This window comes from Alligator mississippiensis, chromosome 5 (assembly GCF_030867095.1).
Source record: "Alligator mississippiensis isolate rAllMis1 chromosome 5, rAllMis1, whole genome shotgun sequence".
Taxonomy (NCBI): domain Eukaryota; kingdom Metazoa; phylum Chordata; order Crocodylia; family Alligatoridae; genus Alligator; species Alligator mississippiensis.
Window position 1 is genome coordinate 23,997,402 of NC_081828.1, and position 25,236 is coordinate 24,022,637.

At 43.5% G+C, this 25,236-nt stretch overlaps 1 protein-coding gene across 3 annotated transcripts in view; it reads left to right on the top strand.

Moving 5' to 3' along the window:
* Window positions 1-25,236, top strand: part of GIPC2 (GIPC PDZ domain containing family member 2) — a 47,483-nt gene continuing 22,247 nt past the window's right edge. Inside the window, exons 1-3 of one of the 3 annotated variants that reach the window (XM_019489168.2) lie at window positions 1-91; window positions 21,465-21,650; window positions 23,142-23,322. In XM_019489168.2, the coding sequence (XP_019344713.1) occupies window positions 89-91; window positions 21,465-21,650; window positions 23,142-23,322 (370 nt within the window). In that variant the 5' untranslated portion in view covers window positions 1-88. Of the gene's footprint in view, window positions 92-7,038; window positions 7,338-15,355; window positions 15,378-21,464; window positions 21,651-23,141; window positions 23,323-25,236 lie in introns of those variants that run through there. The other 2 variants (XM_014593823.3, XM_059727984.1) reach the window with 2 other exon arrangements.

A 25,236-nucleotide genomic window follows, 5' to 3' on the forward strand; every position in this document is an offset into this window, starting at 1 on the left:
GAGTCAGGTAAATTCTGTGAAAAGATGGTTGGGGATAAACCTGAAGAAGGAGAGAGAACAGCTCTGGATCAGGAACTGGTTCTGTAGCATGGTAAGTGCTGTCTTTTGTGTTCATTTTTGTCTTGTTTTCATTGTTTTAATGCGAAGAGGTTTCTGTGTTAATACCAATTATCGTATTAGGTAGCACTTGTGGTCTGGGCGAAGTGGAAGCTCTGACTTCTGGTTTCTGGCTGCAATCATGAATGTGAACACACAGCTGCCATCAGCCACCACACTTTTGCCCCTGCTCCTATTCCCTGCCCCCAAGTTGGCACCTGGGACAGTTTCCCCCCCTTTCACTTAGTTATGCGACTGTGTTAGTGAAGTGTTTTAGCTTCAGGTGAGAATGAGGCTAAGCTACAGCCTGCTTACGGAATAGCCCTCCTGTTCCTCTTTGGAGCCTTCCCATGACTACGTGTCATCCAAGATGAACGCCAAATAGGAGGAAAAAAGCAACTTGAGCACACAATTTGTTAATCTTTCAAACTATCACCCATTATATGTTACAAAAAGTGAAATCACATAAGAGTTGGAAGCCTAGAAAGCAGGACTGTATGTCTTTGCAGTACTGTTTTGTGACTGCTATGCTAATGTAATGATACGGTTGCTGGAGAACTCCTTGTCCTTGTTTTGTTTGTTCATGGGAAATTGGCTAGAGTGGCATAGAAAAAGGAGGATGCATGCTACTACTAGCAAGCCTCTGCATCCTAGTTCAGCAGTCAGTTAATTTTCCTTCACTATTGGTTACACTTGCAAGCTTTTAATTCAGCAGGTTCTCTAGTAGGTTGCCTTGCCCAGGAATATACTTGGACTTTCTGGAACTACCTTTTGGGAACTTATTAACCTCTTTGTTCACTGACAAAGACACAGTTAGCTATGTTAGTCTGAAGTCAAGTAGAAGGCAGGGTAGATTTGTACCTTATAGAGTAACCCAGTGCCATAGCAAGGGGGGAGGGGAGAGCGAGCAGGGCGACCACCCCAGGTGCCAAAGCGAAGGGGTGCCAACAGGCACTGCCCAGCTGGGGTGGGGCACAGGACAGAGCTGCAAGTGGTTTGTCTGGGGGGGTTACACGCAGGGAATGGGGGAAGGGCAGCTCCTGCCACTGCATGCACTCTTGGGCAAGCATGGGGGGGGTCGAGTACCTCCCGAATTTGTGTGTGGGACAAGGGTGGGCTGCCACTGTGGGCTTTGCCCTGGGTGGCAAACTTTGTTGCTACAGCACTGGATTAACCAAACTGGGGGGTGTATGTGCGTGCCTTGTTCCATACATAGCATAAGCTTTTGTGGACTGAAGCTCACTTCATCAGATGCTGTGAAAGGATGTGCACAAAGCTGTATATAAGAGAGAAATTTGAATACAAAAGCAGAAGTGGGCAATACTGGGAGAGGCAAACATCCCATAGGAACAAAGGAGTCACAAGAACTAATCCAGGTAATGGGATAAGAATCCATAGTCCCTGTTTAAACCATATTTACCACAATCCAGTCTGTGGATGATTTGTTTCACAATTGCCAATTCTAATCGGCTTTTAAAGGTTTGCTGCTTGAGAATAGCTACCCTCAGGTCAGTCTACAGACAATGAAAAATCTCCTTGGTTTAGACTGAATCCCACCACTGGCATGGAAAACGCTTACCATGCTGGTGCAGTAGAACCTGGATCATTCCTGTTTAAGTGCCTTGCAACCCACTTCATTCACAATTGAAGAATGAAGGCTCATCTGTGCAACTGTTTGCTGTGGCTTTTACTTCAAAGAGTGCTGTTTCTCCACTCAGCTGGAGCACATCACTATCTTGTGCAGCTGATTGGAGAAGCAGCACCCTTTATAGTAAAAGCTGTCAGAATCAGCTGGAGCAAGCACAATTCAGGAACCCTATTCCCCGAAAGCTGGGGCATTTTTTGCCAGAGAATGAATCTCTTAATAAGCTTCAACAGCCCAACGATTTGCTTGCCATTTCCAAACTGGTTTGCAATGACCTGGTGGCAGTCTGGAGTACCCAGCTTCCAGAAACTGGTTTTGATTCTGTTGATTGAGTGTTCTAACATGGGAAGGGTGGGAAAAGCTTCTTGATGTAGCTCTAAGAAATTCTTTCCTCATGCATACATTTTCGAACCACTGCTGAATCTCCCACATCTGGATGGCTGTGATCCCAGCAAACCTTGCCTTTTCTCCTATAATGCCAAAGGCACTGGTTTTGCAACACTGAATCTGCAACAGTGGCTACATTCAGTATGTGTCCAGTCTTCCACCCTTTCGGTCCTGCATTTCAAAAAGAAAAAAAAACTTTCCAGAATGCCATCCAACCTCTTGATGAATGTTCATCCACTACGTAAACAATTTAGCTGCAGACAGGAACAGCTTATCCAACATATCTGTAGCCTGTCCACAGAAGTTTGGAGCATAGAGTCAAAAAAGCTAGATATAAGGGTAAGTTAAAATCTCTTCTGCACAGAGGTCTAGGAAAGATAGACAAATACTTCCACAGTCTGCCACAAACCAGTTCCTAGAGTAGCTGAGAGTAAGAAACTAATTCTGACATTTGCCCAGTACTAATCCTGCTACCAAAAGGGTAGCTGCACCCTTGGCAGGTAGGATATGAGTATATAGGATGTGTCCAGCCCTGTAACCTGAACTTTTAGAGAAAGGTTCAGCTAACTTATGCCTGCATGTACATGAGCTAGGACGGATATAAATAACCTTCCAAAATGTTAGAAGGAACATGGGACCAGAAAAAACATCCTGGGTTATTGAGGTCAGTCTTCTACTGTGGACAGCTATGCCATACAGTCCTATTTATTAGACTATCTCAAAATGAGTTAGATCAGTATGAATATAAATGCTACTGAAAGGCTGTCTTTCAAAATGTATTCCTTGAAGGGTTACAAACCTTAATTTCAGCCTAAAATTCATGGTCTGTTTATATTTACTTATTTTTGTGCCTGCATTGTCCTTTTGCTTAAATAGCTCTTAGCTCTCCATTGTGTTTAGCGTCCCCCTACCCCTACTCCCCACTTTCTTATCAGAAGAAATCCAAGTTGCCTTTAGCCTTCACTTTCATGCCATGATTTTGGCATGTCTAAAACACTGCAGCTGCAAAGCCAAGCAACAGGCTGTTGGCTGCCCGGTGGCATGTACCACATGATGTTAAGCTGAAACACTATTAATAAGCAACTTCTGTTCTCTTGCCTCCTCTAAAACAGAGCAAATATTAAAAAAGATAAATTAGGATTTATTTAAATATAGAAATTCATATTCTAAACTAATGAGAAATACTTGTCAAACTGTGTGATTTTTTTTTTTTTTCATTGCTTTTTGGACCCAAACTTTCCTGAAGTTCTGAATTCAGGTTTCTGATCCAGCTAAAAAGTATTTATGCCAACATTATATTACTGCTGTTTTCCTATTAACTACACATCTAAATAAATCTAAGAATGAATTGTTATAATCATTTTCAATTTTGATCCACTAATGTAATTACTTGTTTGGACTCCCATTGCCCTCATATTAGAGATGACTAAATCCAGATTGTTTTCCTCTGCTGATTACTTACAATGAAACTGTCAATGAACTGCATGAACACAGAAACTAACAAGTTTATGGAATATACAGCATGATAGGAGAGAGGAGTTCTTGACCAATAATCAGAGCATATGATATATGGTCTCAGGTATGTAGTATCCCCATTATGGGGATACCAAAGAAACTCGATCTCTGTGCAGGAGGTATCTGGCAATCCATATTTGAGGTCTTTTGCGGGTCAACTGCAGGGGTCAGGAAATCCACCCCACCCCCAATAATGCATTATTTTGCTTCTTCCTCACTTTCCTCTGAAATATTGGACATTAACAACAACTAGAGGTTGGAGTTTGACTGAAATGTGTTGGTCCTGGAACTCAGACGTGCTGGGCCAGACCATCTCATGCACTCTTTTGTACGAAGGATTCTCTGTCAGTTCTGGGGACTGGACTTGATGGACCAGGAGACTTCTTCCAGTTCTTAGTCTTTAACAGACTGGTTTTTATTCTTTTGATTCTGACATATATGGATGTACTGTATTTTATTCATCTGGATTTGCTATAACTGATGCAGGGGAATACTGTGTCTCACTGTTTTAATTCTATCAACAGCTTTACCCTGTGGTCCAATATCACACCGCAACATTTTGACAAGCTGTCACCCTTTTTTTGTGGATTGAATAGAATCCATGATCTGTACGTTCCCTGGTGTTACTACTAGTTTAGCATCACATGCTCATGTGAGGTCCATAAATCTAGTTGTCTTCTAAGGAATTAGAATCTCAGATAAAGTATTTACATTATCAAAGCAACAGGTATGCTAAGCAGAAAATTTTCAGTTTTTCAAACCAATATGTAGCTCTTGGAACAATCCTACCAGAGAAGAGATTTGTCAGGCTTTCCAATGTCATTTTGTTACTTGAAAGGGAATTGATATGATAATGGTGATTTGCAGGTTTCTTGATTTATAGCTAAGGTGTAACAAATGAGTCTTCTCTGTCTTAAATAGGAAAGATAAAGGCAAACTAAAATTATAGGGCTCCACATTATTTGCAGGCTTAAGACAGTGCTAGATACAACTCACTGGATTTTTGCTGCAATGCTTTTCCTTTCTCCACATGAAGCATTCAGTTTCACAGATTTCATAGACATTAGAGACTGGAAGGGACCTCACAAAATCGAGTCCAGTCCCCCTGCCATAGGTAGGAAGTCTGCTGGGGTCAAATGATCCCAGCAAGATAAACATCCAGACTGTACGTTAATGATTGTTTTATTTGTTCTAAATATGTCTGCTGAGGCAGAATAAATCATACAGTTGTTCCATTTCTCTGATTCATAGTGAAGAGAGCTCAACATTGACACCTTGCACACTAGGTTGGGGATAAAGTGGTAAGATCCAGTCCCCAGGATCCCTTTTGTTACCTGTGAAGACAGCCTGAGAGGTGGACTGGTTAGGGTGGCAGTGGATTGGAAGAAACCTGGACTTAGAATAAGGGTTTTTGTGGCATGGGGTTTGTGGAAAAAACCCTAGAGTGCTCCCAGAGATAGACCCTGGTTTGTGTCAGCTTATCACTCCCCTATTTTGTTGAATGGATACCCCCAAGTTATTAATTTTGCCTGGAAATAATGGCTTAAAGCAACAGAAAAACAGAAGGGCTTATTTACAGGAAGAACACATGGGATACAAAGAAGTGATCAAATGCTTTGACAACCAAGTATGGTAAAACAAAAATTGACTAAATCCTTCCCCTTGGTTATGCTACCACCTAGCCCTCAAAAATTCCTGTGAAAACCCCCTATGGATCAACCTCCCCTCCCTACAGTCACCGCTACCTTCTCGCAACTGGGGACCTCCATTCCCCACTTCACAGGGAGCCTCACCCCCTAATGGTCCCTGCCTCAGGAGTGTTATGGACAGTCCCCCTCCAGCTACCTTCAAGGGAGCCAGAGAGAGTTTGCAGGGTGCTCCTGCCTGTGGATCTGTGACCGAGTTCGTGCCGTCTTGTCTTGGAATGGGTTGATCTTACTGTGGCTGGACAATTATGGCACCCCTGTGTTCGGTCTCAGTGGACTTTTACACTGCCAGTGTTTGTGGCAAGGAACTGACAGAGGACTTGGCACCTACATTTGTGTCTCCCGAGATTTCCTAGACTAAACTTTAAGGTCAGCAGTGTTGAGACCGTTTGCCATGGCACTGCCTCCCAATTATCCACTTCCTCTTGTGCTCCTGCCTGGGACTGCTGTTCTTTTCCAGACACCCTGTTTTCTCTCTTCTCAGCGAGGTGGTTTCTTGAGTGTAATTGGTGTAATGCTGTCTCTAGCCATAACCCTACAGGTGGGTCCTGATAGTGTGCAGGGCTGCTGCACGGAAAACCTACCCTTTTGCACTCGGGAATGGAATCCATTATACTGGATTATACAAAATGGGAAGCAACTCCATTGAAGTCGATGTGATTTTACTTGTGAGAGAGGAAAGCCAGACTTTGTACTGGAAAAGCGTTACAGGAGCAGTATGGAATATTTTTTGCTAATATTTAGGTAATGCATTAATGTATTCTTACTCTTTATTCACTGAGCTCATACTTCCATTTTTGCTTCAGACTGATGTTAAGCCTTTGAAGCAGTGCATGTTAAAGACCTTGGATGGCATAAGAATTGCATTGCCTCCATTTGAGGATAAATGATTTATGTAAGCAAGGGCTGGCAGGAATCCTGGTCAGCACTAGTCTTTATTCTTGCTATATCCAGAAGCCCGATATATTTTGCTCGATACAAGTATTTCATTTTAAAAGGAGGAACCGAAAGCTCTTGCCAAATGGCTTGGAAGACAGTCTGCCTGCCCTCTCTGCAGAAGCTAAAAGTGGAAGATGTGCAGGCTGAGGGCAGGCGTTCCCGTTTCAGGCCACGGAGATCTTTGGATCTGTTTTTCGTATGTCCCCTTGCTCTTTTAATGTGGCTGGCTTTTAAGTGGCATTCAGCTTCTGCCGCTTTCCTCTCAAGACCATGCCATGCTGGGCAGCGGTGTTAGGACGAGCTTTCACGCAAGGAGTGGGCCAAAGAGGATGGACACGTAGAAAGTGTTACTGCCTGCCAGGAGGAGTTCCCTATCTATCGGCTCCCCTGTGAACTCCTGTGGAACATGAACTTTCATTTCTACCCAGGAGAACTTTTACAGTCTCTTCTCCAGTGCCTGAAGACGGGTGTTTGTGCCCAAAAGCTTGCAATGAAAGAATTTTGGTTGTTGCTGCTGTTGCAAAAAAATCCTGTTGGGCTAATAAAAACTATCATCTCTACTACGAGTCCTGATTGCCTTTTCCTCTAGCCCAATACGGCTCCAACCTGGCCGGCTTCAGGGGACAGCCCTCGGCTCCTCTGGCCCGTGCCCCTCGCCGCCCCGGGCCGTTCCCTGCGCAGCGTCGCGTTTCACGGGGCCGGGCGGGGCGCGCGGCTGCCATTGGCCCCGGGTGCCACCACCTGGCGGCGCGGGAGGGGCAGAGCCCAGGCCGCGGAGAAGCCGCAGGTGGCCGGCGCCGGCGGGGAAGATGCCGCTGGGACTGCGGGGCAAGAAGAAGGCCAAGTCCAAGGACACGTCCAAGCTGGTGGAGAGCGAGGAGGCGGCGGCGGCAGCAGCGGCCTCCAGCGCGGCGGCGCAGCCCCGGGCGCGCCTGCACTTCCACACGCAGCTGGCGCACGGCAGCCCCACGGGCCGCGTGGAGGGCTTCTCCAGCGTGCGCGAGCTCTACGAGCGCATCGCCCACGCCTTCCACATCGCCCCCGCCGAGGTGAGAGCGGGCCCCCGTGCGGCACCGGCACGGCACGGCACGGCACGGGACCGGCCGGGCGGGCGGCGTCCCCCCTCCGCGGCTCGCGCCCGGGCGGTAACCGGACTCGCCGGGATCCTCTTACCGCCGCGCTGCTGCTCGCCGCGAAAGTCCCTGCTGCTTGTGGACGGGGACGAGGACCGCGGCGCCCGCCGTCCTGCATCTGGTGTCGCCGCGCCGGGAGCGCCGGCACCGACACCCCCTCCAGCCGGCCCGGGGCAGCGCGGAGCCCCCTCCCCTGCCACTCCTAACAGGATGGTGGTTTCTGCCTTGGGGCGGTGGAAACGCTGTTTCTCCCCGTGGCCGCTTCGGCAGTCTCAGGAAAGCCAAAGAAACGCGTGGGTGGCTCCGGCTGCGATGTTCAACGTGGCCCCAAACTTGTGTGACTCTGGCTTGTCACCTGTTGTGGGGAGCAGGGGGGAATTGTGCTTGGCAGGCTTGATTTTTTTTTTTTTTTTTTAATTGGTTTTTGCATCCTGCAGTAGGAGATCTCCCTGGGCAGGAGTTACTGATTCTTTGCGGCCTCGCAATCAGTAGGCCGTGCAAGGGGCAAAGGCCGCAGAGAATGCTACGCCAGACTTGAGCTTTGGTTTTAACTTTGAATTTAGGGACTTGGTGACAGGTTAGAAAATGCTTTCCAGCCGGATAATAGTAGGCCCTTTAAAACGGCATCTCTCAACCCGTGAGTCGCGATGCAGAAGTGGGTCTCAAGGCTAATGTGAAAGGGGCCTGAGCAAACTTTAAAAATGGATTCTCCTTTCAAGGAGGGAAACCCTGGCGTTTCTCTTGCAGGCTGGCAGATTTCCTGGTTGCAAGGGTTGCTTGGAGCCTCCCCTCGCTCCACGCACACTGGGGGTGTCGGGCAGCAGGTTGTGAGTGAGGGGCATTGGGTCAGGACTGGCCAATGATGTTTGCAAATAGGACCGGGTACAAAAAAGGTTGAAAACCACTGATTTAGAGTCCTAAATCAAACCTGCAGTTAGAAGGTCTGACTTTCCTTTAACAGCAAGCCATTCATTCCTATTTCGAGCCAAGCTGAAAATGGATTTGTTTAGATTATGGTTTGTTTGTCAACTCAGTTTTCCTCTTAGTTACAACATGGTGGTCTATCTACCCAGTTTCTCCATGTATCTGTGAATATGAAGCTGTAAATAGCAGAGCAAGTGCAAATATTTCAGATACCTGCATTTGATATCTTACACTTACCATTTTAATTTACTTGAATATGTAAAGTTCCAACTTTATGACTTATCATGTTTCTCTGGTTCCTTTAAAACTAGTGTAGTGGAACAAATAGTAGGCTGATCTAGAGTGAGTGAGCAGGAGACCTAGCAACGTTTCAAACACTGCATTAAATTATCAGGAAGGTATGTGGTCCTCATTCAGTTTAATTAGATAATGAAGAGCCTCTCTTAAATTTAGTTTCTCTCTCTCCTTAGACAGTTTCATCCTCTCATCCCCAGGGTTCTCATATTTGCTGGATCTCTTTCCTGTTCTATTGTTTCCTGCCTTCAGTTTTGCAACTGATTTCTCTCATCCTGTCTGTGACCTGAGAGAGAACAGCAAAAGGCCCTGACTTCCCTGCACAGAGCCACCTGCCCAGAAAGAAACACCGTTTTGATTAAGGACTTTGCTTACTAATCTTTTGCAGCGCTTCCCATTCTTCCTGTAAACATGGATGATCAAAAGGACCCCACTGTTGCCTGTCCAGGTGCAGCAAATCTTGCACTACGGCTAGAAAACAACTGTGTTTCTCTGGATGTTGAATTTCTACAAGAATAGTGATTTATTTGCAGGAAGGGGGATGGACGGTATTGTGTTGAGGGCTCTATGTTTATTTTTACAAGTCAGCTTCATTTCCAGAAGGACGGATTTCAGCTAAATTGTGTAGAATTCAAACAGCAATAAAATGACTTTCTGGTGTAAACCTGGAAAAAACTTTGATGAATTGGCCTCTGAAAGACTTGTAGAAGCATTTTGAACAGGGGATGAGTAGAATGGGTTGGTAAGAAGCACATATTAATTTGTAGCCAAAGCTGCAGGTCCTATCAAAAGGTATGATTTAATTCTGAAACATGGTTATATAAAATTAGGACAAATAAGGTCTTACCTGTATCATAAATTTGCACCATTTAAACGTAAGCTGGTATAAATTGCTGCTGAGCTTTGTGTAGACATTCCTTTTTCCATCTGAGAAGTACATCAGTTCAGCTTAATTTACTAAAGAATACACCCGGATATTTCTCTCATTCCTGAAAGTGATGTTCCTCCATAATCAACCTAAGGACATTTTCCATGTCCCTCTTATCTTGCAGTGAAGGTGCTTCTAATATTTTAGGATAGCAGTTACTGGTTCATGAACATGGTTCACATAATGCCATTATCTTTTGTTTGTATTTCATCTGCTTTGGATTTTTGCAAAGCAAAAATTGTTTGTTTTCCTGCAGGGTTTGGAATAGCCAGGTCACTAAATCAGCTAATGCTGCATTCACTCAGTCAGTTTGCAGGTATAAATAAAAGGACACCAAAATCATTCATCAAGCATTAGGAATACTGAAAAAAATAAGTCAACTTTAGAGAGAAAAGACTACTGTGGCAGCAGGCCCAAAATGTATATGTAGGATTCTGCTTGAGGATCAAGCCACCACCCTGTTCGTGAGCCATGAACATGAGTGAGTTAGCACTGTGGAGTGCTGAGACTGCTGAATATGTCCATAATTCAATGATTTTAAATGTCATTGTCAATCACAACTGGTACTGGACTGGTTGGTGCACCAGAATGCACAAGCTTGCTCCTCTGCAAACTTGAAGCCACAGAAGTATTTGAGTGCTGCAGTGAAAGTGTTACTGATCTAAGAAAGTCAGTGGAGTCTCAAGTAGGATGGTAGGTAAGGCATTCTTCAAAATGAGTATGGTTCCCTGACCTAATGCCTGTGGAAAAAAGACTTTTTGTTGTTGGAAATTCCTTTTCTGGAGTGGTCAGGATGACAAATGTGAAAAAGTTTAATGTGATGGGTATATGGAAAATGAGTACAGAAATCTGAATTTACTCTTTCCTATGGAATTTAATTGTCAGGGGATTCAGACCAAAGAGCATTGATTAGGACTAAGTTCCTCATGAAAACCATTGTCATGGCTCAAGGGTGAACTACACTTGGACTCTGTCACTCCATTAGCACTCCTTTCAAGTGAATACCTTCCCTTTTATCCAAGTGAATTCATCCTACTTCTAACAGGACCATTGGGTTCTATTTCTGAATTGCATAACTGCCCGTGGGGTTGGCTCTTTCCATGCAATCCTCTCCAGGAGCCGTGACCCAGCGACAAACAGCTTCTGAACAAAGCACTAAATCCATAGAAATAGGACAGGCACAAAGAAAACAGTTCAAAGTAACAAAGATCTTACACATCTTACTCTTTCTTTATGTGCCCCAGTCGCTGCTTGTGGGTTTGAGGTTCAACCTACATCTCTCCAGACCATCTTTTTGTCAATGTGCCTCTGAGTTCTCAGGTAGTCTCTTTTCTTTCTTCTTTCTGTGCTGGGATCTTGAACTTGCTTCAAGCTGAATTATGTTTCTTCAGAAGGGATGGGAGAGAGCTTTCCAGCAATAGAGTAAGTTCCTGATCGATCTCTCTGAGCACTATGCATGTAGAAGCTGACATTAAGTTGGTTCTTGAAAGCCAAGGCTAACTAAAATTGAATGTATATCTGTGTGTGTGAGATGTACAGTTGTAAAATTAAAATTAGCACTGGTATCTTCACGTTCTGCAGATGGGGAATGAAGTGTGTGCACTTACAGGAAAGCATTCCCTTGATTTGGTAGAATGATATCACGTAGGTGACTTCTGGCAAAGGATGTGTTGACCCTCTTTTGTGATTCTTGACCAGGTGACAAGTCTGACAGATAATGACAGACTGAAATGGTTTATGGGTCCACCTGATGATTTACTGATATACTCCCTTGGAACTGCCCAGAAAAGTGATTCTGGTCAGTATAACTAATTATCACCAGAAATGTGGACGCCGAAGCATGACGAACTCAAAGAACTTCTACCTTGTTCAGTAAATGAGGGAACTGCGAATAATAATGCTATTTCCTTCTGAACAGCAGTTGCCGGTATGTTGGGCTTGGACTTTGGCTCATAGATTGTATTGTCATAGTTGATTCTTAAGATTATTTTGTTTATGTTGTAGACACAAGGTTGTGTAGGAACTGTTAATAGTTGGGTGAGCAGCTGTTGCTTAGCCTGCCTATTACCTCCAGGGTGTGACTATTCTCATTCATGTAGGAAGACTCCCTCTCTTAGGAAGTAACACAAAGAAAGTTCAGAGATATGTTTGTTTTCTGCAACGGAAGTGGGGAAAGTATACTGGTAGTACTAACAGTGGGAGGGGGGCTGCCTCTGTACCTTCTTGTATTAATAGATACAGGACTGAACTTATTCCAGGGGTTCTGCAATGGACTGGTGCTCAGGAAACCAGGTGTCTCTTTCTGATTGCCACTGACCAGAGAGAACTCACTTCTGTGCCTCAGGTGCCCCTCTATAAAGTTGAAACTGGCCTTCTATAAAATGCTCTGAGCTCTAATAATGAAAACTGCTAGATTAAAATGGTACCGGTGAAAAGGATTAGATCTTATTTCACTATTTACTTAATTACATGATCTGTCAGTTACTTGGGTTAAATTTTGGAAAGTGTCCACTGAGGTTTTTTAGATGCCTCCATTTGCTTCACATTCTGTGACTTGAACTTGCGATCCTAGGATCACAAGGCTGGAAGGGGCCACATGGAATCATCTGATCCAGCCCCCTGCTTGAGTCCTTAATAAGGTGATTAATAAGGTTCATTTTGATAACTATTTGAGGAACACTTTTTTTTCCCTTGGCAACTATCACTTCTGTAGCCCTGGAATTTCTAAGAAGGGAATATTCTATTTTAGTAAGACTATCTAGATCATCTATATTTTATAGAGTTTATACATCAGCCCATAGTGTCTTCCAGCCAAATGGGATTTTCTTCTGTTCCTGGAAGCTGTATAAGATAACCCTGTTAGCAAAAGAAGGATCCTAGATACCTGCTGGCTGATGTTGCTGCTCCAATTTATAATGCTGTTAGTAAAGCTGGCATGAGAAGTCTGCTATGTAATACTATGCTGGCTGAAAATCGGATGCTTTTAAGAGATGGGCAGGAAAAGTGCAGGGTAAGGAGAGAGTAGAAGAACTAACAGGAAAGTTTGTACCTTTTGATTTGTTTTTTTAACATTTCCCCCCTATCGAGAAACTCAGGAAAACCATTTTAAGTTGCATTATTGGTTTTGATTAAACTTATGTGAATATGATGGGAAAGCTGTAATCATTTTTAACATAATAGTATTTTTCATTGGAAGTACTTCATGGTGTAGGTATACAAGTGCACTTTAATTGATATGTGGTGACAGCACACATTATCTTATCTAGATGAACCTTCATTATTTTAGTGTTTTCCATGAAGCTGTACTGAATACAGCAGTTGTTCGCAAACAAGGAAAGAGTGTAAAGGTTGATGCAAGTTTTATTTTTGATTAGATGATGCTCTTCCAGGCTGGTAGCTAGTGACTCATACATACCTAAGTTCTCCAGTCTTATAGGCTGTGGTGGGAAATACCACCCAGATGAAGGTCTAAAAAGAGAAGCTCTGGATCGTGTTTCTAAATATCACATTTCTGTTCTGTTGCCAATTTTATCTACTCAAAGGTGCAAAACTAGTTTCTAGATGACTGTCCGTGTTTGACAAGGTCAAAATAAGGGAACTGTTTTGTAAAGTAAAAATTCAATAACATTTCCTTTACTTTGCACTGGAAGAACAAGAACAGAATCGCAGTTGAACTGAATGAATTATCTACGTTAAGACACAAAGTTGGGGACCTATCAAAATGCTTTTAGAATTGCATTCCCTTGGGAAATCACTTCTTTGCTGATGAGTTGAAAAGAATTTAGATTATTGGTTAATGGAGTTTTGGTAGTTGGTGTGATGTTAACCCACAAAATATGTGGGTTACACAATAGAATAAAATGTTAAACCAGAACGTTAGATGAGTAGTCACTGGCTAGCTGATGTGAAAGACTTTGACTCTGGCTGCTAAAATAGGACATTCAAATATAGCAGTTGTTTGGCCTATGTGAAAAGATTTAAATAAAGCTCACAAAAAACCCAAAACAAACAAACAAAGAAACCCCCTTCCCTTTTGCAAAAAAAATAAAAATAACAGTTTTAAAAACAATCATCCTGACTCTGGATCAGGGGTGTGCAAAATACAGGCCATGGACCAGATTTGGCTTTCTGGCTCACGGCCGGTCCCTCAGTCCTGCCTGGCCCAAGTACGTCATGCAGCCCTTTGGGGACACAGCGGGGCTGGCTCAGCTCCGCAGCTGGACTGCCTTTATAGGCAGACCAGGAGGCAGCAACTTCTTCCATTTGACACCGCCGCCTGGTCTGTGTAGAAAGGCAGGTCAGCCGCGGAGCTGCCCCAGCCTTGCTGCATGCCCAGGGGGTGGCAGGATGTGCCGCAAGTGAGTGGTACAGAGCAGGTGTAGGGCAGGCTGGTGTCAGGGTTGTGGCGTGGGTTCCAGCTGGTTTGCTTCCTCCGGAGTGAGGCTGGAGTAGGTGCAAGTTGGGGCTGTACACTGTTGGCAGTGGCGGGGAGATGCTGCAGGGCACGTGGGCTTTGGGTTGTTGTGGGGCGGGTGCTGACCAGCTCAGGGCTGGGCACCAGGAGGGGGGCCTCCCATGCACAGCCTACCATACACACAAACCCTTCCCCTCAAACACTGCATCCACTCACACCTTCACCCACATCCCCCACAAGCCCCAGATGCCTGTGCGCATCTGTGGGGAGCCTCGCTCACTGCTATGCATACACACTCCACTACACACGTACCCCCAGCCACCCTTCCCCTCCACAAACCCCAAACCTGCCCATGCACACACCCACATATTCCCACAAACATCCCCCTCTGCAATCCTGCCATACCCCCCCAAAATCCCCTGCAATATATGAGTAAGGCTTCATTTTGACCTATTATGCAGTCACCTCTACATACATGATGCAAACAGACAAATCAGGACAAAAAATATATATTTTAAATAAAATTAAAATGTATTATTGTGGATGTTTTATTTTTAATATGTAACTTGGTTTGTTTTTTTTCCAGGTCCAATATGGCACCCCCCACTTCCCAAATGGAGTAGTTCCAGGGTGAGGGGAGGGACTTCTGATGGCAAAGGTCAGGGGTTAGGGGGTGAGAGTTCTGGTCCAAAGTTAGTGACCAGGGGGTGGGTCACCTGTCAAAAGGCAGGGATACTCTTGTGGACCTCAACAGCTCATCAAAACTTGTTAAGCGGCTCTCTAGCTGAAATAATTGCCTGCCCCTGCTGTGGATGAAAGGTGAAATATTGGATTTGTTGTGCAGGATCGACATTCTAAAAGAATCTATTTCACAAACAGACATTTCATGTTTTGAATATAAAATGAACTATTTGACCTCGAACAGGAAATGTCCTTGTGGCCACTTTCATTTGAATTTCATGGTATTGCTTATAGTTGAGAAGACAGGAGTTCAAGTGACTTACTGAGTTGGGGGGAATAACCTCTAAACTTTAATAAATTCAGTAGTTGGGTATGAAGGGGAAGAAGGAAAAGTGGTGACTATAGAGAGGGGAGTATCAGGAAGGCTCCTGTGGGTTTTTCCAAAGGTGGCTTTAGCAGTCTAAAATCTTGGGAGCAAATCAGCTTGGTAGGAGGGAGCTATATCCGTCTACCAACCATGTTGAAATCCCACCCGATACACTTAAGTCTTGAGGTGTCCCAGATTCTGTCCACCCTGCTAACTTGCACATTGTTATTTGTCTCCTGTTTTGGAGTAGGAATAGGTATGGCTGTAGGTGAGCACGTGTGCCCTTTGCAGTGAAGGCGGACAGAATCCATGGTCCTGGACTTGACAAAATCATTGGAAAGCACTTAGGTATATTGCAGTAAAAGTTTACTCTGCAGCAGATTCCATGTCTCCCTTATTAAAAGGGCATTTAACTAAATGGTAGCAAGATGTACAGGCAACTCCAGCTTAACACTATTTCGCTTAGCACTATTTCGCTATAATGCTCATTTAAAATTGATACCTGATTTCACTTGGTGCTCAGCGAGTTTTGTTATAACACTCATGGTAGTCACCTTGGATGATTAAAAACAATTGTGGTTGCCATCTTGGGTCATCACATACTTCTGGTTTTGCTTAACGCTTGTTTTGCTTAATGCTGAGTTTCTCAGGAACCGATTAAAAGTGCTAAGCAGGGGTTGCCTGTTCTGGCAAAGTGGGGCTCCCCAACTGGCCACAGCACTAGATTCCCCACCTGCCTTTGGGCACACCACCCACCTGTCTTGTCTGTCATGCCTTGTTGTTAATTAATTAGGATATTAAGGCGGGAGGCTGCCCATTCTTGCCCCGATGCCAGGGGGCGCTATCTGCAGCTCTGATCCTCCCCTACACCACAGCCCAAGCCTCGCAGATGGCATCCAGATGACAATGCTCCTGGCTTACAGCTGAACCAAGCTTAGGCCTCGTTGTCAGGCCTCAGGCACACACACATTCATACCGCCCTTCTCTCACTAGGGCCTCACATACTCCATCCCCTCTCTCAGGGTCTCTTTCACGCATCAACAACTTATACTGCCTTGCTCCCTCTTGGAGCGGGCCCCTTAGGCCATGGGCTTTAGCTAGTTCATACCTTGGGTGGCAGACGTACCATCTTTTGGGTCTCTCCCATGACCCTCACCAGGGTAGTGGCCAGCCAATTACTTGACCAGGTCTAAGCTTGCCCTGGGTCCTTCTGGGGCAACACTATATACTCAAACATACTGGGCTCCCAGCCCTCTGGTTTTTCTCCCTTCACTGGGGCTCCATGCCACCCCCTCACTAGGGCTTCTCATCTCTGTTCCCTCACTGGGGCCATAGGGCTTCCCTCCCCAGTGGGCTCAGGTGACTGTAGCCATGCCCAGCCCCAACTGCCTCTCTTTGGGGTCCTATACTGCACAGGGCTCAGGTGTCTGCACCCATGCCTGGCCCCAACTCTCACTCCTTGGGGTCTTGCACCCCACAGGGCTCAGGTGGCCGCAGTCATGCCAGGGCCACAGTCATGCCTGGCTCCACTACCTCCAATCACAAATGGTATTTCCTGGGGGCTCCTGCACCACTGGGAGCACCACCACGGCACCCACTCCCAGCAGGGTGCCGTTTTAGGTCGTGCCTAGGACCAGGAGCCTCCAAACCATCCCGCACAGCTCCTGCCCTTACCTCCAGGATGTTGCATGGAGCCTTGCAGCTAAGCTATGTTATTGCCTGGCCTGCCAGCAGCGAACTGCCCTGTTTATAGAGGCCGCCAGAGATCTAAAATGGCCGTTGCAATCAAGCACCTGCTGACTGCTTGGCTCCACTCAAAGTGGCAGGCACCAACAGTGTCCTGCCACACCTGCATACAGGTTTCCCTCACCAACCATGGTTTTGACTATTCATACTTGATATTCTATATACCATTTTGGATACTATGGTATATGGTTTTGAGTAACCACGGTTTTCCATGGCCATACACCAGCCTGCCACCTGCCATTTTTCCCATAAGCCTTTTGTCTGGGCATCCACGGTTTTGCCAACCACGGGAACTTTCAGGAACCTAGCCCCAATGGTTGGTGAGAGAACCTGTACTTTGTGACTGTGATCATGATCAGAGTGTTTTGTAGTCTTTCAGTAACTCTGTTCACAGGGATGGAAAATAGCACTAATGCTGTCCTCAGTACAACTGGAAATGTTGATGACTCTGCCTGTTTCATTTTGCAGAAAGGGCTTAGGGAATTGTGGCTGATGGAGACTCTTGCTTCTGAGAAATGCAGTGTGGTACCTGTTTTTCTCCCACCATGTCCAGAGCAGGTGGAGGCTGTGGCTTTGCCCCTTATCTGGGAGCTGTAACTAATAATGTTAAAAATATCCTTTCTAGAAGTAGAACAAAGTTTTAGAAGAAACTGATGCCAGAGTTATTTCATTGAGTCTTAGCTTCTTCAAGAACAACTTCTTTAAGTACTAGATTTCTCATTATTTGTCCTCTGAGTTGCTGACTGTAATTCTGTGGATGTATCTCTTCAGAAGATCAAGCAGTGTCAGTCAAAGTGGATTTTGCTGGTCTTACTTTGACCGTGTCTGAAATCTTGTTTTTTTTTTTTCCTCCCTCTCTCATGGTGGAGCCTCCCCTCCCTGGTTTGCCCTCCTGTGCTGGGTCCCACCCACTGGGCTCCCGCCCCCTGGGGGGAAGAAGGCTGGGCAGGGAGCCCCGAGACTGCAGTGGACCCCCTCCTGCCCCTCCTCCTTCTCCCCCTGATGAGCTCTGCTCTGGCCATGGTGCCCATCGGGGGAGGAGGCATTGATTTTGTGTGCATCATTTTGAGGTTGCAAAAAAAGTTCCAGTGTTTAAATGACAGACAAGGTTCTTTGGGGAAATATGATATCTTTTATTAAGCCCACTAAATAGTTGGAATAAATTTTCTTAGCAAGCTTTTGGGTTTAAAAACCCTTCATCAGGCTGAGGAGATGCTTTCTCAGCTTGACAAAGGGTTTTTAAACCCTTGCTAAGAATTTTTTCCCACTATTTAGTTGGTCTAATAAAAGATATCAGATACACCCAAAGAACCTTGTCTGCCTATGTCCTTAAACCAGCATGGCTACAACCTACACCAGTGTTTAAATGAGGTGATGCAGAGGAAGAGGTTGGAAAGCACTATCCTAGGAGCTCTGCTGACATGCTGGTGAGCACTGAGAGCTCATTGTGCACGCTACTCACAGTCGAAGAGGGTTGTGGTCGCAGCATTGTACTGCTTCTGATTCTGTCCTTGTTTTGCTTAGGGTAGTTCCCAACCAGAAGCAATATAGTTGTATTTCCACCAGGCTGCAAATGTGGTTTTTCCTCTTCTGGTTCAGGAAGTAATGCCTGTAGAGCACTGCAGGGTTGTGGCCACCCACAATGCTTGTGGCCCAGGAGCAGCAGCAAGTTTGAAAACTGCGCTTCCTGACACAGCGAGTTTTTGGTACGCCGCTTCACACAATACAAGACCACATGAGGCAAATGTGGAAAACTACCTAGAGTCTAGAACTGAAATCCTGAATGGGGAAAAACAGGAAATCTTCAATAAAATAACTGTAAACTCCTTGTTTTTTTTTTTCTCCAAGTGGTTCAAACCTTTTTAATTGATTTCAACAACATATGGTTTTGATGAAACACCGTTTTTTGGCAAAAACTTTTCATCCAGCACTACTTTAAACCATTCCTACTAATGTAAAATCTCTTACAGCAGTAGAGAGGTGCTCGAATTGCAAATCAAAATGAATGAGGGATAATGCATTAAATGGGGCTGACTGAAGTTTGCTCATTCAAACCCTTGTTAGCTTGCAGGTGCTAATGAGGTAAAAACAGCAAAAACAATTTGTCTGAATACAGTAAGCATGTTCTGACTCAATACCCACAGGGAGCACACTGACTGAATAAGATGTAATTACTTTTCAGGGTCGAATTTTTTTTTTAAAGATTCAACTCAATTTTGTTATAAGGCAAGGAGTACCTCTACTGATTACCGTATGCATTTTAAATTATAATTATCTTTTGTAAAACTGAGTGCCTGAGTAACTCTGTTACAGGGGTGTAGATTGTAGCCATGTTGGTGTAAGGACATAGGCAGACAAGGTTCTTTGGGTAAATTCGATATCTTTGTCAGACTGAGAAAAGCACCAACTGCAGATGCTTCCTCAGCCTGATGAAGGGTATTTAAACCTGAAAGCTTGCTAAGAATAATTTTTCCAACTATTTGAGTTAGTCTAATAAAAGATATCAGATTTACCCAAAGAACTTCGTCTTTCTATCACTCTCTCTCTTTCCAGAGTATTTTCAAGATAGATCTAGTCTTTACTTTGTAACTGATTTTAAATTAGGAATTAGGCAGAAAGGTTCTTTGGCTAGAAGTGATATCTTTTATTAAACCAACTGAGTAGTTACATTCTTATGACACAGTCCAAAGGATCTTATTTCATAGGTATTTTTTAGGCTGGGCTCCCAATAGTTAACTTCTTCCTGAAGAGTCACAGCTTGTGCTTGCTTAAGTTGATCTGAATTCCTGGGTAACATTCTTGCTGTGTAACAAGTTAGGCATCTGATTCTGATCTGACAGTTTAATTTGGCTGACCTGCTGGAGTTATTCCTTACTTATGCCTGTGAAACCAAAATCTAAATTAGCCTGAAGGGCTGCTATCAGAATAAGGAAGTACAAAGTCTGCTGGAGATCAAAGGTGATTTTGTGAATGGGCTGTCAGTCAGCGCTAAACTCCAGAGTAGTTAGGGCTTATGGGCTTTTCATTTTTAATTCACACTTCCAAAGGGTTTACTAGTTTCACTGACTTCTCGGCAGCAATTCTCTGCAAACTGGCATATTTCAGCGACTGATTCTAGTTGGTGCATACTAAGAATTTAATGCATATTCTTGATTCTTTGAAGACGTGATACATAAATGTACAAAGGTTGTGTTGCTAAAACAAAAGTTGTCTTTTGTTTTCTTTAACTTTTTAGCAGGCTGCTGGCTTTTAACATTTGATATTTATGGATATTTGAGAACAAAAAGGTTTCTAGCCTGATATTGTGCTAGTAAAACAATTCAGAGATATCGCTGCTATTTTGATATAGCAAAATGATTGTCCCCAAAATCTTTTTGTTTCCCTCCCCAACAGTATCCATTTTTGCATGAGAAGAAAGCCTAAATTCCACTTTACATAGTGGACAATATATTCTTCCATTGATTTGTTTTTTAATGGGAGTGCCTGGGGAAATGTGACTGCATAATAGAGCAAAATACATATTGGTATGAATAAAAGAAAATGGACTGCGCCCAGTTTGTTCTTGGAGCCTGATGGAACTTATTTCAAATTCCTTTAGGGCAGTGGGGCTGACCTTTTTTTTTTTTTTCAGCAGGTGTTTCACTTTATTCACAAATAAAGTCTCTTGCTCTTCCTGAGTGCCACTTTGATCTCCTTCCTGTTCACGATCAGCCACTTTGATTTGTGCTCTCTGCCCTATCTGCTACTCCGTCTACTGCCTCCCCAATCTGTCGCGTGCCACACACACAGGCTGCTAGTGCTACTAGTAGCAGTTATATTGTACGTTGGCCACCCCTGCTGTATGGAGCAAGAGGAAATGCAGTTAAGCCAAAGCTCCACTCTTGAGAGAACCTGACTGGATGTTGATGTTCGTTTATTTGCACTTCTGGAAATACTCCCACCCATATCGGATTATCTTGGTGGGCATATGGCAGGTGAAGTGGGATAGGAGATGCTGACCAGTTGCATCTTGTGATTGATTGGAACCTAATGAAGCTGGTAGCTGGTTTGGATGGGAAAGGATTCACTACCATAAGTGCAGCATCTGTAATGTATTGATCAGAAAATAAATTCTGAATAACATGCAGCTTGGGATGCTTTAGTCTTGGCCCCGAATTTTGAACCCTGATTAATAGAAGCGCTGAGATGGGAGGGAAGCTGGGTTGATAGTTGGTTAAGACTGCCAGGAGCTCTTAAATAAGAAATTGCTACACTCCTGCTTAGGACACTTGCTGTTAGTGCTGATGAATCTTCCCAGATTAATTTACCCTATTCAGCTCAGCCTTCTCATAGAGGCCATGGAGAGAGACTGTCGGAAAACAAGTTCTCTCTTTCTTCTCTGCGTCTTGCTGACTGATCTCTGCAGAATTGTGTGGGGTTTTTTTGGTATGGTACCTGTCATGTAAGTGGATGTCAGCACACACAGCCAGTAGTGCAGGTGATTTTATGTGAAAAATGAGAATCCTCACTGAAGATCATAAATATATATTTATTTTAAACTTATTTTGAAGTTGTGACAGAAATTCAGAGAAACCAGAATGCTTTCTGCCCTTTATTTTCCTGTCGTTTACATTTGGGTTTACCAGGGCTGGTGCAACACTGAACTTGGACATAATTTCTTTTTTTTCTCCTCCCCTCCTTTCTTTATAGATCATGTTTTGCACTTTGAATACACATAGAATTGACATGGACAAGCTCTTAGGAGGGCAAATTGGCCTTGAAGATTTCATATTTGCACACATAAAAGGACCAAAAAAGGAAGTGGATATTCTTAAATCCGAAGAGTCACTCGGGCTTACGATTACAGACAATGGAACTGGCTGTGCCTTCATAAAGGTAAATTTAATTACTAATGGGATGCTTTTGTTCTGGGCAAGGGTCTAATGACACTTTTGCCAGATTAGTTATTATTTGAATGGTCCTTTAGAATGGGTGTCTTTGTTCCTATTGGGCATGTTTCAGAAGTAAAAAAAGAGAGCATCAGTCACTTCTCTGAAGGAATGTTGCAGATTGTAGTGTAATATAAAGATGGAAAGCATTGTAGCTAGCACCTGTGCTGCCGTATTAATGTAGCAACAGTGGGAGTCCTAAGTGTAGATATATCACCCATAACTGCTGGTACCTTTAATAACGTGTCAGCTGGCTGGAACATTTTCTAACAATTGTAAAAGTATTTATGTTTTAAACTGAGTCAGCAAAGCAAGCAGTTTTAAAAGATACTGTTTAATCAGTGGGTGTATTAAATAAGAGAGAAGACCTAAATATACAAAAGGAAAGAGTTGTATCTTGCTACAGTTCAGTGCCACTCGGATTAAAAAAATGTAGTCCCAGGTATATTACAAAGCAGAGACTGTATCTGGTTGAATAAACAGCTGTATTTAGGGGAATCACTTTTGTCATGTATAGTCTTTTCATTTAAACTTAATTATTTCATTATTAATGAATAAGCACTTGTATTAGGTAATCTGATAGTTATAAGCCCTTGCACCTGTTTATAATTTTAACACTTGGTATAATAAAGTTCTAAGGCTATAACTTGCTCAGATTTTTACAGATGAAGTTGAAATTGCAACTTTCAACTTTTGTTCGGTCACAAGTCATCTTCCTTATTTCAGTTTTCTATGATTTCACAAGTTTTGTCATAAGTTCTATTATGCAGTCCTAGGGCTCCTATACACATGCAGGGAGGATGCTCCGACGCACTGTAATTACTCAATTAATCAAGTCTGCTGGAGTGTGATGATTACCATGTTCCAGCAGCCTCTAGTGTCATGTGTATCATCATCCCCGCATTGAAAAATGGTGGTCGAACATTTTAAAATTAAAGCTTGTTCAATGAGCTTTAGTTCCAAGTGCCTTGCTGCCATTTTTCAGCATGGGGATGCTGATACATATGACACTCTGGGTGCTTTAATTAGCATGGGTCTAGAGCTGCGCTAATTGAAGCTCCCACCTCCCTGAGCACGTCTATAATAAATGCCCTTATTTTCTGGGTTTATAGCTAGGATGTAAAGCTTTAGTCTTGAATGAAATGAATGATCCAAGGAGTAATGACTTGGGGTGGGGAGGAGGAGATTATTTTGTAAATGCGTAGGAGAATGTTGTCATAATGTCGTGTATTACAAATCTGGTAATCAGAAATTGGAGTGGTGCAATAAATTTCCTGTATGCTGCACAATAAATGCATTTCCTAGCCTTGAAATAGACAGTGAACTAAGCCTTGCTGGCATCACTAGAATTTTACTTGCTTGTAGGAGCAGTGAATTTGGCCCCCAACTTCCCCCCCCCACCTAATTTTGTTCCTAATTTTTTCTTTCAATCCAACAGCGTATTAAAGAAGGCAGCCTTATTGACCAAATCAAAATGGTATGTGTGGGTGATCATATAGAATCTATAAATGGGAAAAATGTGGTGGGTTATCGTCATTATGAAGTTGCCAAGCTACTAAAAGCACTGGAGAAGGGACAGACATTTAAGCTACAGTTGATAGAGCCTATGAAAGCATTTGGTAAGTGATATGTATTGTTTGCACCATGTATCTGGATGTTAAAATACTGTGGCTGCTTTGTTTTGTAGATTTAGTTTTTAAAAGGAACAATATTTGTCCCAGATGACTGCCCAAGGAAGCCTAGTTGTCAAGGTGCTTAGTTTTTCTTCTGAAGATGGAAATGAATTAATCCACTTTTGCTATTATGTGTTCAGCCCTTTCAAACATTGTGCCTAGAATTCTAGGTATCTGTCAGTAGTCCAGTGTCGGATCAGACCGCTCCTATCAGTTCCACTGGGAGACTCACCTAACGTCAGCCACTTGTCTCTTTCCCTGCCCACAGGTGCTGGCAGAATCGGTATAGATTTGTTTCACAGACCGCATTCACAGGGAGCATGGAGGCCCTGTGATGCATGATTTGTATGCTCAGCAGGGTCCCCTCTTCCTCAAACCCCTGCCAATACAATCTGTTTAGTCTGTGCTGTCAACGCTTTCCCAACTGGTAGGGTTTCGTAATGTAAATATTTAATTAAAAATGCTAACAGACTGAGATTCCATCCCTAGCTACTTCTCCCTGCATAAAAATCTCTTGCCCCTCAGCAGACAGCTGAAAAAAAACATGTGGCAGTGATCCATTTTGGGTCTTTATATAGAAAAGAATCATTCGTATCGCTAATCATTTGCGTGTTACTTTTTTAAAAAAATGGGATTGAAATGCAAGTCCTTTGTTTAAGCTAAAATTTCAAAATAGGAATAAAAACTGGAATTATTTAAAAAGTTATTCTTTCCTATGAATTATTTTTCTGTAACAGTAAATAATTCAGCATCCGGTATTTAAGATCAGTATTAGAATTGATACATGCAAACCCTGAAACTCTAGAAAATTCCCTTCCTCTGCCTCATTTCATCAGCGAGTTGAAAAGTTTATTTTCCAAATCATTGCAATCTGCAATCAGTTTGGGAAGACCTGTAGTACCTCACTGTGAACACTTGGTGTCAGAATAAGTGCAGTAATTAGAAAGGATGAGAGAAACTGGAAGGCATTTTATGTTGGCTGCTGCAGGCTAAAATGAGGGGTGTGGGTGAAGTGCTGCTTCTGGCATGTGTATCCGTGTGTGGTACATCATATGTGCATACATATGAATCTGAGTGATGCTGAGCCCTGTATAATGTGTATTTGGGAAGATGGAAACAATAGGCTTCTTACTCATTGTGTTTGATGTTCAAATTATTTCAATAAGATTAAAAAAAAAATATTCCAGGATACACTCAGGTACTTTATGACGCTTTTAGTAGATTACCATCCCTCCTCCCTCCACAATTTTTAAAATAAAGTTCTATTAGAAAATATGCTAAGTTGTTATGGGGAAACTGGTTTATGGAGGTTTTTTGGCAATCGTAAACCTAAAAGGATTAAATTTTTACTACAGCTCATAATTACTTTCTTCTTCATGCTGTATACAGATGTTGGGGGGGGGGGTTGTTTTTGTTTTGTTTTGTTTTATTAAAAGTAAGTCAGAATAGTCTGCTGCCTCAAAGGTAAGAATCCAGACATATTTTCAAGTTAAACTGGAACATAAGGCTGTCAAGCAAGCGGGTGTTTAAACTGCAGCTCTCCCAGGGTAGCTCCGGGAGACGTTTTGACTAAGAGACAAATTGCGGATTCACAGTTGTTCACCTGCTGCTTCTTTGTTCCCTGGACATCATAGAAGAGTAATGTTTACTCGTTGGAATAGGCCTTTCCTCTCCTCCCCCAGTGCATACCAAGTCATCTGCTCTGATCAGCGTATAGAACTATGGACACAAAGCTTTGCCTGAGTAAGGATGGGGTAATTACTCTCCTCTTTGAGCATATCATCACACGCTGGCCCTCTTTGAAATGAAGCAGCATCCACAAAGCTAGTTGAAGAAAGTGTGGCACAAATTTTTTATTTG